General features: G+C 42.3%; 1 protein-coding gene across 15 annotated transcripts in view; it reads left to right on the forward strand.

Moving 5' to 3' along the window:
- ADD1 (adducin 1) overlaps nucleotides 1-14,762 on the forward strand; it is an 86,248-nt gene that overhangs the window by 18,149 nt on the left and 53,337 nt on the right. For 10 of the 15 annotated variants that reach the window (XM_009447251.5, XM_009447248.5, XM_001150180.6 and 7 more), the window contains exon 2: nucleotides 13,887-14,101. In XM_009447251.5, the coding sequence (XP_009445526.3) occupies nucleotides 13,907-14,101 (195 nt within the window). In that variant the 5' untranslated portion in view covers nucleotides 13,887-13,906. Of the gene's footprint in view, nucleotides 1-5,833; nucleotides 6,209-13,886; nucleotides 14,102-14,762 lie in introns of those variants that run through there. The other 5 variants (XM_009447249.5, XM_009447252.5, XM_063808601.1 and 2 more) reach the window with 2 other exon arrangements.

The following is a 14,762-nucleotide window of genomic DNA, read 5'->3' on the forward strand; positions in this document are numbered from 1 at the left end:
GAGATTTAAGTTCATCAGCTATCATTAGTGTTAGTGTATTTTATGTGTGGCCCGAGACAATTCTTCTTCCAGTGTGGCCCAGGGAAGCCAAAAGATTGGACACCCCTAGCTTAAGGCAATGGTATAACTAGGGAAGACAAGCAGCTCAGGGTACTGGGGCAGCCCAGCAGGTAGAAGTTGGATAGAAGAGGTAGAACAGCAAGGGAGACTCACAGCAGTAGCTGGAGAGGTTGGAGGAAAACCAGAAACTGATGTCTGAAAACTGGAAGAGGACAGTGACTCCTGAAAGTGGGAGCAGCTGTGCCAGATGCTGCTGAGAGCTGGTAAAGTGAATGCGCTCAGAAGGAATTGAAACTAGCTTCACTGAATGGGTCTCAGAGGTTCAAACCAGGGTTTTAGGAGCTGTAGATTCAAATCCTACCCCTGACATTAGTTTTCTATTTAAAATTAAACAGGATGCTCTTTTCTTAACCTCTTTTTATCTTTGCTTATTAACCAAAATGTAACTGAACTGTCTCAATGCTTAAAGAAAGGAGATGATAAACAGACAGCCTTATTCCCCTCTCCCATTCCCAAACAAAAGCCAGTTCTTACCTGGGGTTTTGGCTCTAGCTTTCTCTCTGCCTGGAGTGCCTTTCTGGATATATGGCCACCTGGCCTAGTGCTCTCACCACCTGTTTGTCTGTGAGTCCTTCCTCAGCTGTCCCCTTCTCTGGGAGCTTTCCTTTGCTCTTCCTACTTAATGATGTGACTCACCTCCCCACCCCCTGGACTCCCAGTTCCCTACCCATAGCACTTGTCGCCTTCTAACTGTGTGATTTACTTATTTATCATGTTTACTGCCTGGCTTCCCTGCAGGAATGTAAGAAATCTTTGTTTTGTTCATTGATATCCCCCGAGAATGTGGATTGCTGAGCAATGCCTGGTCTATAGCAGCCTCACAGTTAGTGCTTGGTAGATATTTGGTGACTGAGTGCTGACTCCATGAAAATGATTGTCATCCTTTGACTCTGCTCCAGTTGCATTTGAAAAGTTGCATGGGATCTGCCACTTCTCTCCATGACCCAACTATAGAGACTTCTGGAGTGTGGCTTCTCCCCTCTACCTCAGTACTGTCATGCCTATTGAATTTTTTTGAGACAGAGCTTCACTCTGTCACCCAGGCTAGAGTGCAGTGGGATGGTCATGGCCCACTACAGCCTCTACTGGGCTCAAGTGATCCTCTCACCTCAGACTCCTAAGTAGCTGGGACTACAGGTGCATGCCACCACGCCCAGCTAATTTTTAATTTTTAATTTTTTTTTTTTTTTTTTTGTAGAGCTAGGGTTCTGCCATATTGCCCAGGCTAGTCTCAAACTCTGGGCTGAAGCGATCTGCCCACTTCTGCCTCCCAAGGTGCTGGGATTACAGTTGTGAGCCACTGTACCAGGCTTTACTTGGAATTTTTAGACTTCAGAAATTATTTGAATGTTAATATAGGAAAGTGGTAGTAATAATTAGAAGCAAATTATATATATGAGAAACAGTATTTAATGTATTTTGGAGACCAAGTGTTATGACAGGGATCAGAAATTTTCAGTTGTCACTGACAGTAAAAATCATTGCAAGAAGCAATTTGGTGCTGTGGAAAGTTCATAGGCTTGGAAGCCAGGATACTTGGTTCTTAGGTTTGTCCAGTAATCTTAGCCACCCTACAGTGAGTGTCTGCTGTCTGCCAAACACTCTAAATGCTTTCCAGACAACATTTTTGATTTTACTGTATCACTCATGGTTGCCATTACTACACCTTGTTTTTTTTTTGTTGTTGTTTTGATGTTTTGTTTTCTAAGAGATAGGGTCTCACTGTGTTGCCCAGGCTGGTCTCAAACTCCTGGGCTGAAGAGATCCTCCTGCCTCAGCCTCCCAAGTAGCTGTGAGTACAGGCATGAGCCACTGTGCCTGGCTACTATACCCTGTTTATAGATGGAAAAACTGAGTCCCAGAGAAAAGATAAGAAAGAAAAGATTCTATTCTGATATGAACAGAATCATTTTGGAGTGGAGACCATGTGGGGCACATTTAACCCCTATACATTGTCAACTAGAGAGTTTGGTTAACTTACTGTCTCTACCTTAGGGTAAGACACAATCTCCGAGGACCTACATTTTATGACCTGTGAGATCAGGATAAGGCTATCCTGCTAAAACACTTAAATAACAGAATTTATGGCCGGGCGTGGTGGCTCACGCCTTTAATCCTAGCACTTTGGGAGGCCAAGGTGGGCAGATTGCCTGAGTTCAGGAGTTTGAGAACAGCCTGGGCGATACGGTGAAACCCCATCTCTACTAAAATACAAAAAATTAGCTGGGCATGGTGGCGTGTGCCCGTAGTCCCAGCTATTCAGGAGGCTGAGGCAGGAGAATTGCTTGAACCTGGGAGGCGGAGGTTGCAGTGAGCCAAGATCGTGCGTGCCATTGCTCCACCCTGGGTGACAGAGCGAGACTCCGCCTCAAAAAACAAAACAAAACAAAACAAAAAACAGGATTTATATTGTAAAATATAAAACTTTAAACAAATGTTTTGTATCATTATGCTGCTGAAAATACAATGTTCCAACAGTGTCCTCTGTTCATTTTATACCCACAGTGATGCTTATTATTTTATTTATTCGAATGTATCTGAGATGCCAAGTTCAGGAGATTTTTGGAGTCCTGCTCTGTGTGCCCTTCTGCCAGGTGGCCCTATGCTTATAATCACTCTTAGGTGTTTACACTTCCTTCCTCTTTCTTGTCAGGGTCCCTGGCTCCCTCTGGAGTCTACTCTCCAGGAGGTGGGGGGCGCTGATGTCAGCAGGGAAGGGGGGCTTATTGCTCTCAGTGATGCTTATTATTTTATTCACGTTCTTAATGGTTTGAGTTTTTGGTTTTTTAAGAGATGGGGTCTTGCTTTGTTGCCTGGCTGGATTTGAACTCCTGGACCCCATTGTGCCTCACTTGTTTTATTTTTCAAATTTTATTATTTTGTAAATTTCCCTTTTTATAAATTAATCTTTAAAAATGTGTGTGTGTATATCTATGAACAAATAAAGGATCTCCTGGTCATCTCTGTCCCCATCCACCCAGCTCCCTGTTCCTCCTTACAAGTAAATCACCATTGTAAGTTGTATATTCTTCCTGCATTTCTTTATGCAAATAGAAGGAAATGTGAATGTTTTTCTTATTCTCTTCCTTCTCCCCACAAAAGATACCATACATACACTATTTTCTCTTGTTTTTTTTTTTCCTGCCTGACAGTATTTCCTTGTTTTTGTGAAGACTAGACCATCTAAAATTTTGTGTACTCATAATTACTTGATAGCATAAAGACTTTCAAGTCTCCATCAGCTGACACAATTAATTTTCAATGAACATACCTTTGGCAAGTCTTCTTAGGCTTATTTTTGTGATTTTTAAATGCTTCCTGCCTAGCTCTAAAAAGGAAAACCTGGCACCATCCTCAGAAGTTTCAGAGTTAATGAAGTATCTCATGTCTCAGCCTTTGCGTGTACAGAATAAATACGTTTTTCTCAGTACACTTACCCATTGTGGTGTTCTCAGTTTATGAGCCCTTGCTATAATTTTCAGAGCTTTCTTTTATCATTTGTCTTTCAGATAAAACAACTGCTTCACAACTAGGAACTTTTAGTTGTTGATTATTAAATTCTGTCAAAACTGCCTGTTTGTTTTTTGTGGTCAGTATTTTAATCTCTCTTATCTACAATCCTGCCAAACTTCCCCACCTTCCCCCTGCTCCAGAAAAATAAAATCCAACTCAAACCTTACTTACCAAACCACCCTCACAGAGTGAAATTCAGAAAAAAAATTTTGTTTCAATAAAAAGATTTTGAAAGATTTCATCACTTCAACAAAACTATAGTTAAAAAATTAAAATATTATATTAATTGAAGGACAGTAACAGTATAATGAGGGAGCAAAAATAGAGAAAGCAGCTGACATTGCCAGAAGATAAGTCAAATTCTGCTTTTTCCCACATGTAATTGTTCAGGACATGTGGCTCAGAATATGTGAATTAGTATGGTAACTACAGCAGAGTCTCTCTGGGTTGTGTTATTTGCTCAATTGCGAGATAGCATACATATAAAATTATTTCTAGATTCACTCCTGAAATCTTAACTGCAGTCTGCTTTGTGGAATTTCTTCTTGGAAGAACTTGTTTAAGAGTATGCTGATTGATATTTGTTCATGGGCCATCTGAAGATTCTGGATGTTATTTTATTTTATTTTTTGAGGCAGTCTCCCTCTGTTCCCCAGGCTGGAGTGCAGTAGCACAATCTCGGCTTACTGCACCCTTCGCCTTCCGGGCTCAAGCAATTCTCCTGCCTCAGCCTCTGGAATAGCTGGGACTACAGGCACGCACCATCACACCCAGCTAATTTTTTGTGTGTGTGTATTTTTAGTACAGACGGGGTTTCACCATGTTGGCCAGGCTGGTCTCAAAGTCCTGACCTCAGGTGATCTGTCCGCCTTGGCCTCCCAGAGTGTTGGGATTACAGGCGTCAGCCTCTGTGCCTGGCCTGGAGGTTATTTTAAATCGTTTTTTTTTTTGGGATGAAAACAAATTTTGTTAAAATTAGTAATACAGAATGATTTTGTGTTCTTTTATCATTCATTCATTTACCAAATATTTATTGAGGCCTGTTCTGTGCTAAATGGTGGGGAGATGGTGCTGAACTACACAGAAGAGCCCCAGTATGCCTGCTAGCTCTTCCCGTGTTTACATTTTGATTTTCTGTGCTGCAATACAGTAGATGAGCTTGGCATTGAGAGTGAGTAGTCTTGGATTTAGGTATTGAGCCGGCCGTTTATTTATTGTGAGACCTCTGGAACTTAAAACTCTGAGCCAGCACACCTGTAATCCCAATACTTTGGGAAGCCAAGGTGGGTGGATTGCTTGAGCCCAGGAGTTCAAGACCAGCCTGGGAAACTTGGTGAAACCCCATCTCTACAAAAAATATAATAATTATCTGGGCATGGTGGCACGCTCCTGTAGTCCCAAGCTACTTGGGAGGCTGAGATGGGAGGATCACTTGAGCCCGGGGGCAGAGGTTGCAGTGAGCCAAGATCACGCCACTGCACTTCAGCCTGGATGACAGAGCAAGACCCAGTCTGAAAAAGAAAGAAAGAAGGAAAACCCACAAAAACACTGAGTCAGTCTTGATCTGCACATGGAGGAATCTTGCAGGGTGGTTGGAATTAACGAGTGTGTGTGAGAACATTGTTCTCTGCAGTGGTCTTTATAGGGTCTTTAGACAATTCGTGGTCACTTTTCTGGATCCCTTGCATTTTCTAGCTGCATTTTCCTCAACTGGGTTTGGGAAAAATCAGGTCTGGAGTTTGGGATGGGGAGCTGTTTTTACTTTACAGGTGAGGTAACTCCATACATGTTGAAGTTTTATAGGAGTATGAGTGGAACCAACCTCTGATTTTTGGCTCAGTACTGACCCTTGGACTGGAGAGTCCTGTTGTCAGCAACAAGAACACAGTTTAATGAGAAGCAATTAAGAGTGCGGTCTCCAAACCATAGTCTTAATTTCAGATTCTTGCTTCTCCACTTACTGCCTACTAAACCTTAAGCAAGTAACTGGAATATCTCTCATAACACACCATAGGATTAATTAATGCTGTAGTTAAAAGAAAAACAACACCAGCTATGTAATTGTATAAAAGACTTAATAAAATGTGGACGATTTAGGCTGGGAAGCCGTTAACTAACCATTCATCATAAAAGAGGGAGGAAGCAAGAGGACCCACTTGAGTAGGCTGGTACAAATTGCTGTGGTTCAGTTTTACTTTTTGCTTTCGTTTCTAATTGGAGCTGTTTTGAGACATCCTGATTGTCAGAGAGAATGTGGATTAGAGGGAGGAGGAGGAGCTCTGGAGTTAGGCAGCCCGAGTTCAGACTCCAGCAACCTCATTACTGGCTGCTTAACTGTGTTGTGCCTTATCTGCAGAAAAAATGAGTTAAAACACGCATAGTGAGCAGTGATAACTGTAGCTGTGATTATTTGAAAGGGGCCTTTTGAGCAGCTGCTTCTGCAAGAGGACATCCGGAGACACAGGAATAGAAATGATCCGATCAGAGTAATTAAAGGCTTTTAACTGAGCTCTGAGGTCCCAAACAGGGCACATTCCGTCAGCCTAAAGCTGTGAAGAAGAACCTTCAACATAAGGTGGGTGTTCTCTTTTAGGGTGGTGGAGAACCGTGTCATTAGGCTAGTACTGTAAGCAGTGCGGGGTTAGAGCTTAACTACGGTTGTGTTTGGGAGATAGCGCCAGATGTTGGGCTCCCTCCTGCCAGTAGATAACAGGGATTTCCTTTGCATTGGCTGGTGCTGCAGCCTTCCAGTATTGCAGGTTTCCAAGTGTTTGTAATGAATTTCTGGCCAGGGCGTCCATGTCTCTTGGTGCTGGCCAGGGTGTGTGCTGACGGCTGCACTGTTCCCAGCCCTCTGCCTGGATGTAGTCTTCAGTGTCGGAGCCCCCAAGTCTGTTTACAATCTTGTTACTCTTTCCAGCGAACTCTCCACCTTCTGTTTCACTGCGTATTTCCTGACGATGCAGTTTCATTTTGGATGCAGACCTCTTGGAGCCCTTTGTCCCAGGGAAGTTAGATGTCCCTTGTGGCAAATACCCTACTTCGGGAATAAACAGTCTCATTTGAGCCCCTGCTATGTATGACACACTCCCCCAGGGCCCTTGTACAAACATGAGTTAGAAATGTATTGTCCCCGTATTTCACAGGCCCACAGACCAGTGATGGAGCAAGTATGTACCCAGATAATTTATCCGCATATGATTTGGTCCTGTTTGAAAGTGGCCATGGGAGAGGTGGGAATGGTGTATGTTGACACACAGGAGTCCAGGTGCCAGGCTTGGGGCGTGGGGAACCTTCATAGAGCGGGAAGCATTCGAGTTGGATATTGAGAATGAGTGGGGGCTGAAAGGTTTAGAATAGAGAGAATAGTTAAATTAGGTCATTAAAAATGTGTGGAACACCTGCTGGGTGCCAGGTACTGCATGTGAAATCAGAGGACGGTTGACTGCGCTCACTCTGCTGTCTTTTCTGTGCTACTCCCTAAAGCTCAGTAGATGTTTATTCACCAGGTGACTGCTGCCTTCCCCAAGCCACCTGGCAGTCACGTTTTACCTCTGAAATCATCTCAGTGAAGCTTTCCTGACAGCCCCTCTCTATGAGTTTCCTAGAGCTGCTGTAACAAAGTGCCACAGACCAGGGGCTTAAACAACAGTAATGTGTCATCTCACAGTTCTGGAGGCTAGAAGTCTAAGATCAGGGTGTGGGCAGGGCTGGTTCCTCCCGAGGCTATGAGGGAGAATGGGCCCCATCCTAGCTCGGTAGTCGGCAGTCCTTGGCGTTTCTTGGCTTGAGGAAGCACTGCGTCCACCTCTGCCTTCATCTACACTTAGTTCTCCCTGTGCGTGTCTCTTTGTCTGCATTTTCCGTTTTATAAGGACATAAGTCATTTTGGATTAGGTCTGCCTTGTGGACCCCATCTTAACTAATTACATCTGTAGCGACCCTATTTCCAAATAAGGGCATATTCTGAGGAATTGGGGGTTAGGGCTTCAACATGTGAATTTTGGGGAGTGGACACAGTTCAACTCATAATATCCTCTCTCAGTTCTTTCTACCTCCCACTCATGGACACTTTCCCCCTGCTGATACACTGTAAGTGGAGTTCTGTCATGCACTGAGAGAATTTTGTTTGTCATCTCCTGCTCTTCGTATTTTTCAGTCTCTGGTGCCTTGCATGTAAGATGGAAGGTGTCTCCAGTGCAAATTTATTATGCGCCAGGAGTTAGTAGAAATAAGGGAAGATACTGCAGAGATCACCTCTCTTCTTGGTCTCCTATGGACAATTCCAAAGGCTCTCTGGAGTTGGGTGCCAGGTGGCCAAGGACACTACCAGGGGATACCACTTTCATTATCTCCTTTTTCCCACAGAGCAGTAATTCATTATTAGCTGACAATCAAAGAGCATTAGAAATCTGACAAGATCCTTTGGGTCCTCTAGCAGGCATTTTACACGGAGGCTTTCTTTAATGGCTCTCTTCTTCCTAGTTTCAGCCGTAAGTTTTCATGTTCCAGCTTTAGGGATTCAAAAGTAAATCATGTGAATGCTGGGAATAGTTACCCTTAGCAAAGATGTCTGTGCCAGAAGGGAGATGCCAATAAATAATTGAATCTGTCCAAAAGTTTCAGAATTCCCTCATTATATATTTGAGAGAAGCAAAAATTTGTCTGGTATCTGACCTGAGGTTTAGTTACACATTAATAAAGATGGATCATCCCAGGGCTGCAGTACTTCTGCTAAGAAAGAATATTCCAGCATACCCTTTGTTATTTCCGAGTCAGTAAATAATGTACTAGGTAGAGTGGTGTTTTCTGGGACATTAGAAAAGGGACGTTATTTGGACTAAATAGTGCTGTTCAGTCAGGATTTTCTTCAGTGCCATTTAGCAAACCAACTGTCCTTAGTCTGTCCAGCTAGCAAGAATTTGTATAATGCAACAGAGTACTTTACAGTTTTCACACTTTAAATGTCACAGGAGGGGTTCTTCACTAGGCTCCTGGAGCCTAGTCTAGCAAAATTAGAGGAAAGGCCCTAAGGAGATTTATCTCTGTTAAGAGAAAAAGTTAACATTTTCAGGCTAAATAGTTGAATCTACTGAAGATAACAAATAATGTCTACTATTTCAACCCTCCAAAGATTGAAGAGTGTTAGGATTATCATTTGTGTTTTTTTGTGGGGTAGTTGAATAAAATTGGGCAGCTAAAATTTTCAGTTCCATGTGCCTCCTAAACAAAAAACAAAGTAAGTAGTTTGTGAATTGACTGCAGACAAAATAGAAACTATGCTGCATGCTGTTTTTTTGTAAACAGATGACATTTTCTTTCTTTTTTTTTTTTTTTTTGAGCTGGAGTCTCGCTCTGTCACCCAGGTTGGAGTGCAGTGGCGTGATCTTGGCTTACTGCAATCTGTGCCTGCCGGGTTCATGCCATTCTCCTGTCTCAGCCTCCCGAGTAGCTGGGACTACAAGTGCGCGCCACCACACCCGGCTAATTTTTTTTTGTATTTTTAGTAGAGACGGGGTTTCACCATGTTAGCCAGGATGGTCTCGATCTCCTCACCTCGTGATCCACCCTCCTCGGCCTCCCAAAGTGCTGTGATTACAGGCGTGAGCCACCGTGCCTGGCCAACAGATGACATTTTCTGACCAGGCACATGCCATCCAATTTACCTGTCGATCATACCATTGTATAAAGCAGCAGAACTGAAGGGGAAATATGATTGTTAAACACACTGAATTGCTTTTATGTCATTTGAGATAGTTGGTGTAAGTGTCTTGACTTTTTATATTTGGAAACATTAAATAAAAACATAAATTTTTTAAAAAGGGATGTTAAGATAGCTGTTCATCCTGATCTTAGTAGTATCAGTCTGAAAAAGCATGCTGAAATACCTTCATCTGAAGGCCGGCAGAGACCAGCTCATGTAAGGTCTGGAGGTGCTTTCTTCTGAGAGCAAGAAGAATCACGGAGCATTTCAAACACATACAAAATAGACAGCACGGTGTGATGAGTCCTGCTCTAACCTTCATCCAGTGTCAGTGGTTAGCTCGTGGCTAGTCTTATGTAACTTCATTTCCCCTTCCCCCCATATAAGTTTTAGGCACATTTCAGATGTCATTTTATCCAGAAACATTTCTGTATCTAATATAATCATAGTAATACTACACCTAAAATGTAAAACTAATTTCTTAATACCATCAAAATCTAGCTAGTGTTCAAATTTCTAGTTGTCTCAAATGTCACTTTTAGATTTTTATTTTACAGTTTGTTTCAATCAGGATCCTACTAAGGTCCACATATTAGTTCTCAGATTTTAAGCAGAGGAGTGAGTGACATGATCTGACTTACATTAAAACTCTCTATGGCCAAGTTTTAGAGAATGGATTGCTGTGGGGGTTGTTAAGAGACTGGAAGTAGAGAAACCAATTAGGAGGCCGTTGAGTGTCCAGGAAGTGAGTGATGACAACTTGGATTTGAGTGACATCTGGGGGATGGGAGATGTGGAGGAAGCAGATGTCACTTGGGCAGGCCATACTTATTTGTCACGCTTCATCCAGATTTTTGTTTTCTGTTGTCTGTGTTTATTTGAAAATATTGTTCCCAAAGATTTCATTAATTTAGCTATCAATATATTGTTGATGGTGAAATCTTAAAATGTATTACATAAGTAAAATCAAAGCAACATTATAGAATATTGAGATAGAGAAACATTCATCCATACTTTAATCAACTTACTCAAATTTATTCCAGCTTATTTGCCATTATATCATTTTGCCAGTGTATAATTATGGCATTACATAATAGAATAAGAAATATAGTTTGCCACTTAATATGTTTTATACTCTTTTATCTGTATTATGCTAAAGAGTCTCTGTAGTTACATGATATTGTATTGAGCAGATTTTAATGTTTATGTTACATTTATTTATTTGAGTCAGGGTCTTGCTCTGTCACCCAGGCTGGAGTGTAGTGGTGCCATCATGGCTCTCTGCACCCTTGACCTCCCAGGTCGAGTGATCCTCTCTCCTCGGACTCCTGAGTAGCTGGGACTACAGGCGTGTGCCATCACTCCTGGCTAATTTTTTTGATTTTTTTTGTTGAGATGCAGTCTTTACTATGTAAGCTAGACAGCTTGGAACTCCTGGGCTCAAGTGATCTTCCCACATCAGCTTCTCAGAGTGCTGGGATTACAGGCATGAGCCACCACACCTGACCTGTTCCTACTTTTAAAATTATTTTATTTTAAATTAGTTTAAATTTATTCTAAGATACTATGAAAAATGTTCCAGAAGTTAGTTTTTTTTGCATGTTTTTCCCATTCTCTCTCTTTTTTAACTTTTTGATTAAATAATATTATTATTATTTTTTAAGACGGAGTCTTACTCTGTTGTTCAGGCTGGAGTGCAGCGGCATGACTCAGCTCACTGCAAACTTTGCCTCCTGGGTTGAAGTAATTCTTGTGCCTCAGCCTCCTGAGTAGCTGAGATTACAGGTGCGTGCCCCCACGCCCCGCTAATTTTTGCATTTTTAGTAGAAACAGGGTGTCACCATGTTGCCCAGGCTGGTCTCAATCTCCTGAGCTCAGGCATCCACTTGCCTCGGCCTCCCAAAGTGCCAGGATTACAGACATGTGCCACTGTACCCAGCAAATAATAACTTCTCTGTAGAGATTTTACTTGAAAACTAAGTTGATGAAACCTGAAGTCATAATTGATAAAAATGAAGGACAGGTTTGTACTGCAAAGTAGAATTATGCTTAATCTTGATTATTGGGCTCAGAATGTGTATACTTTCATTTTGATTTACATTTATAGACTTCCTTATTGAAGGAATGGAGCATGTATATACCTGGCCTGCAGTGTTTATCTTATCCCATTCACACAGCAATTTGTAACTAGGGGAAAGTAATACCTGCCTTATCTTAAATATGATGGTTTTACAAAGATTCCTGTCTTTCACTGTCTTCTGGGAACCAGGAAATAGCTATAGTTACCTCTAAAATATACCCTCATATCCTTATTTACCGATGAAAATGGCTTATAATTGGGACTCATAATGATTTTCTTTGGTCTTTTATTGTTTTTGAAACACGAAGCAGAACATTTTTATTATTGGCTCAGAATGTTCAGCTTTAATTACATCTAATGAGGAAATATTGCCAGATAACTCTTATTGTTTTGTTCTTTGGTCATTCTTTTGGAAGGTTTACAATAAATAGATTGGGTAACCAGAATAAATTAAACAATTTAAAGGATATAAATAGAGAAGAATAAGTTTCAGAGATTCCACTTAGGCTGGGCTCTTGCCTGTAATCCCAGCACTGTGGAAGTCTGAGGCAGGAGGATCACTTGAACCTAGGAGTTTGAGACCAGCCCGGGCAACATAGTGAGAACTCATCTCTACCAAAGAACTAAAAAAAAATAGCCAGGTGTGGTGATGTGGGCCTGTAGTCTCAGCTATTCAGGAGGCTGAGGCAGTGGGATGGCTTGAGCCCACAAGTTCCAGGCTGTAGTGAGCTATGATTGCACCACTGCATTCCAGCCTGGGTGGCAGAATAAGGCTCTGTCTCAAAAACAAAGAGAAAAAAGATTCCACTGAGGTCATTAGTTCGTTTATTCTGTTGATGTTTAGTCCCCCAATTGTTTTCATGTTTTGCCTTTAAGTTCTCGAAGTAGTGGCTGGGGGCGGTGGCTCACGCCTATAATCGCAGCACTTTGAGAGGCCTAGGCGGGCGGATCATCTGAGGTCAGGAGTTCGAGACCAGCCTGGCCAACATGGTGAAACGCTGTCTCTACTAAAAATACAAAAATTACCCGGGTGTGGTGGCACGTGCCTGTAATCAAAGCTACTCGGGAGGCTGAGGCAGGAGAATCACTTGAACCTGGGAGGCAGAGGTTGCAGTGAGCCGAGATCATGCCACTGCACTCCAGAATGAGCAACAGAGTGAGACTGTCTCAAAAAAAAAAAAAAAAAAAAAGAAAGAAATACTGCCACTTTAAGCATATTTTTATCTTATCTTTACATTTAGAACAGAAATATCAAATTGATCTTTTTCTTAAAAAAAAAAAACACTAATTTCTTCAACTGATTCTTTGGCTATTGGTTCCACAATAAAAATATCTTTTTTGCATAATAAACTCTACTTTATAGGCTTGTTATCCAAAGTGTGGTTCAAGTTCAGCAGCATTGGTATCACTTGGGAATTGATGAGACATGCAGAATTTCAGGCCCCACTCCAGACCTAATGAATCTTAATTTGTGTATTAATTTAATTCCCAGGTGGTTCATATGCACATTTGAAAGCTAACAGGGCGTGGTGGCTCATGCCTGTGATCCCAGCACTTTGGAAGGCCAAGGTGAGAGGATTGCTTGAGGCCAGGAGTTTGAGACCAGCCTCTGCAACTCAGGGATACCCCCATCTCTACAAAATTTTTAAAAAATTCACCGGGCATGGCGGTGCACGCTGATAGTCCCAGCTGCTTGGGAGGCTTAGGTGGAAGGATCACTTGAGCCTGGGAGGTTGAGGTTGCAGTGAGCTGTGACTGGGCCACTGCCCTCCAGCCTCGGTGGCAGAACAAGACCGTGTTCCCCTCCCCCCGAGAAAAGAATGTAATGTCAGTAGCCATATTCACAGAATTTTAAATTTGAGCCATCTTGGCATGTTAGGTTATTAACAAACTGAGCATCTTGACCTCAAATTGCTGGTACCTGCCATTGTTCTTTTAACCAGAAAGGAGCTGTTAGGGAGGAACATTTACCATTTTGTGAGTTATGTGTGAGTGGCTTCTCTTCTGTTGATCTGTTTGTGGGATCCTTTGCAAAACCACTGCTGGTACCTTATGGGAAAAAAAATCAGAAATCAAATTTCTTTTGGAATAAACTGTGCTGTTCTTAGCAGATCTTGTCTGTGTGGAACAAATCATGTCTGTAAAGAATCACGTGGTCAAAAGTTTAATATTTAGTTCTTTTCAGATTTGTCAGAGGACTTAATTGCTTTGTTAGATTGTTCTCTTGTTCTCTTCTTTGGAACAATGGCTAGGACAAAACACAGCATTGGTTAGTGGGAGGGTGGGAGGTGGTTGATCAGCCATGTGCCTCTGAGGCCACAAAGAAGCCTCACAGGTCATGGTTTCCACTGTCAGTTGGTCATTACATCCTCCTGTTGAAGATTGTGTTTACCAAGCTCATGTGCTCATCATGAAACACTGTTAGACATTGATTTGAAAACAATAATTTCTTTTATTTTGATTCTGTAGGAACCTAGCAAGATTGTACAATGAATGGTGATTCTCGTGCTGCGGTGGTGACCTCACCACCCCCGACCACAGCCCCTCACAAGGAGAGGTACTTCGACCGAGTAGATGAGAACAACCCAGAGTACTTGAGGGAGAGGAACATGGCACCAGACCTTCGCCAGGACTTCAACATGATGGAGCAAAAGAAGAGGGTGTCCATGATTCTGCAAAGCCCTGTGAGAAGAGAAGTCTTTTCTCTGACCAGATGTCATCTTTCCTTTTCTAATACTTCAGGTCTTATGCCCTGTTGTATGAGTGGCATAGTTCATTGATCTTATCACAGGAAATCAGTGCCTTGAGTATACGTATATGGTTGTTGAAAGAATTCAGTTCAGTTCATGTTATCAGACATCATAAATGAAAAATCTTCAGTGTCGTAAAGGATAGGAAGTGTTAATTTCACCTTTTTACTCTTGTGACTTTTCTAGAGGGTCTTTATATATTGGGGCAATTTTTAAATTACAATTTAAAAAATACCTAGCTTAGGCTGGGTGCGTCGGCTCAAGCTTGTAATCCCAGCACTTTGGGAGGCCGAGGTGGGTGGATCACTTGAGGTCAGAAGTTCGAGACCAGGCTGGCCATCACGGTGAAACCCTGTCTCCATTAAAAATACAAAAATTGGCCACGCGCGGTGGCTCATGCCTGTAATCCCAGCACTTTGGGAGGCCGAGATGGGTGGATCACGAGGTCAGGAGATCGAGACCATCCTGGCTAACACGGTGAAAACCCATCTCTACTAAAAATACAAAAAAAATTAGCCGGGTGTAGTGGCGGGCGCCTGTAGTCCCAGCAACTCGGGAGGGTGAGGCAGGAGAATGGCGTGAACCCGGGAGGCGG

This window comes from Pan troglodytes, chromosome 3 (assembly GCF_028858775.2).
Source record: "Pan troglodytes isolate AG18354 chromosome 3, NHGRI_mPanTro3-v2.0_pri, whole genome shotgun sequence".
Taxonomy (NCBI): domain Eukaryota; kingdom Metazoa; phylum Chordata; class Mammalia; order Primates; family Hominidae; genus Pan; species Pan troglodytes.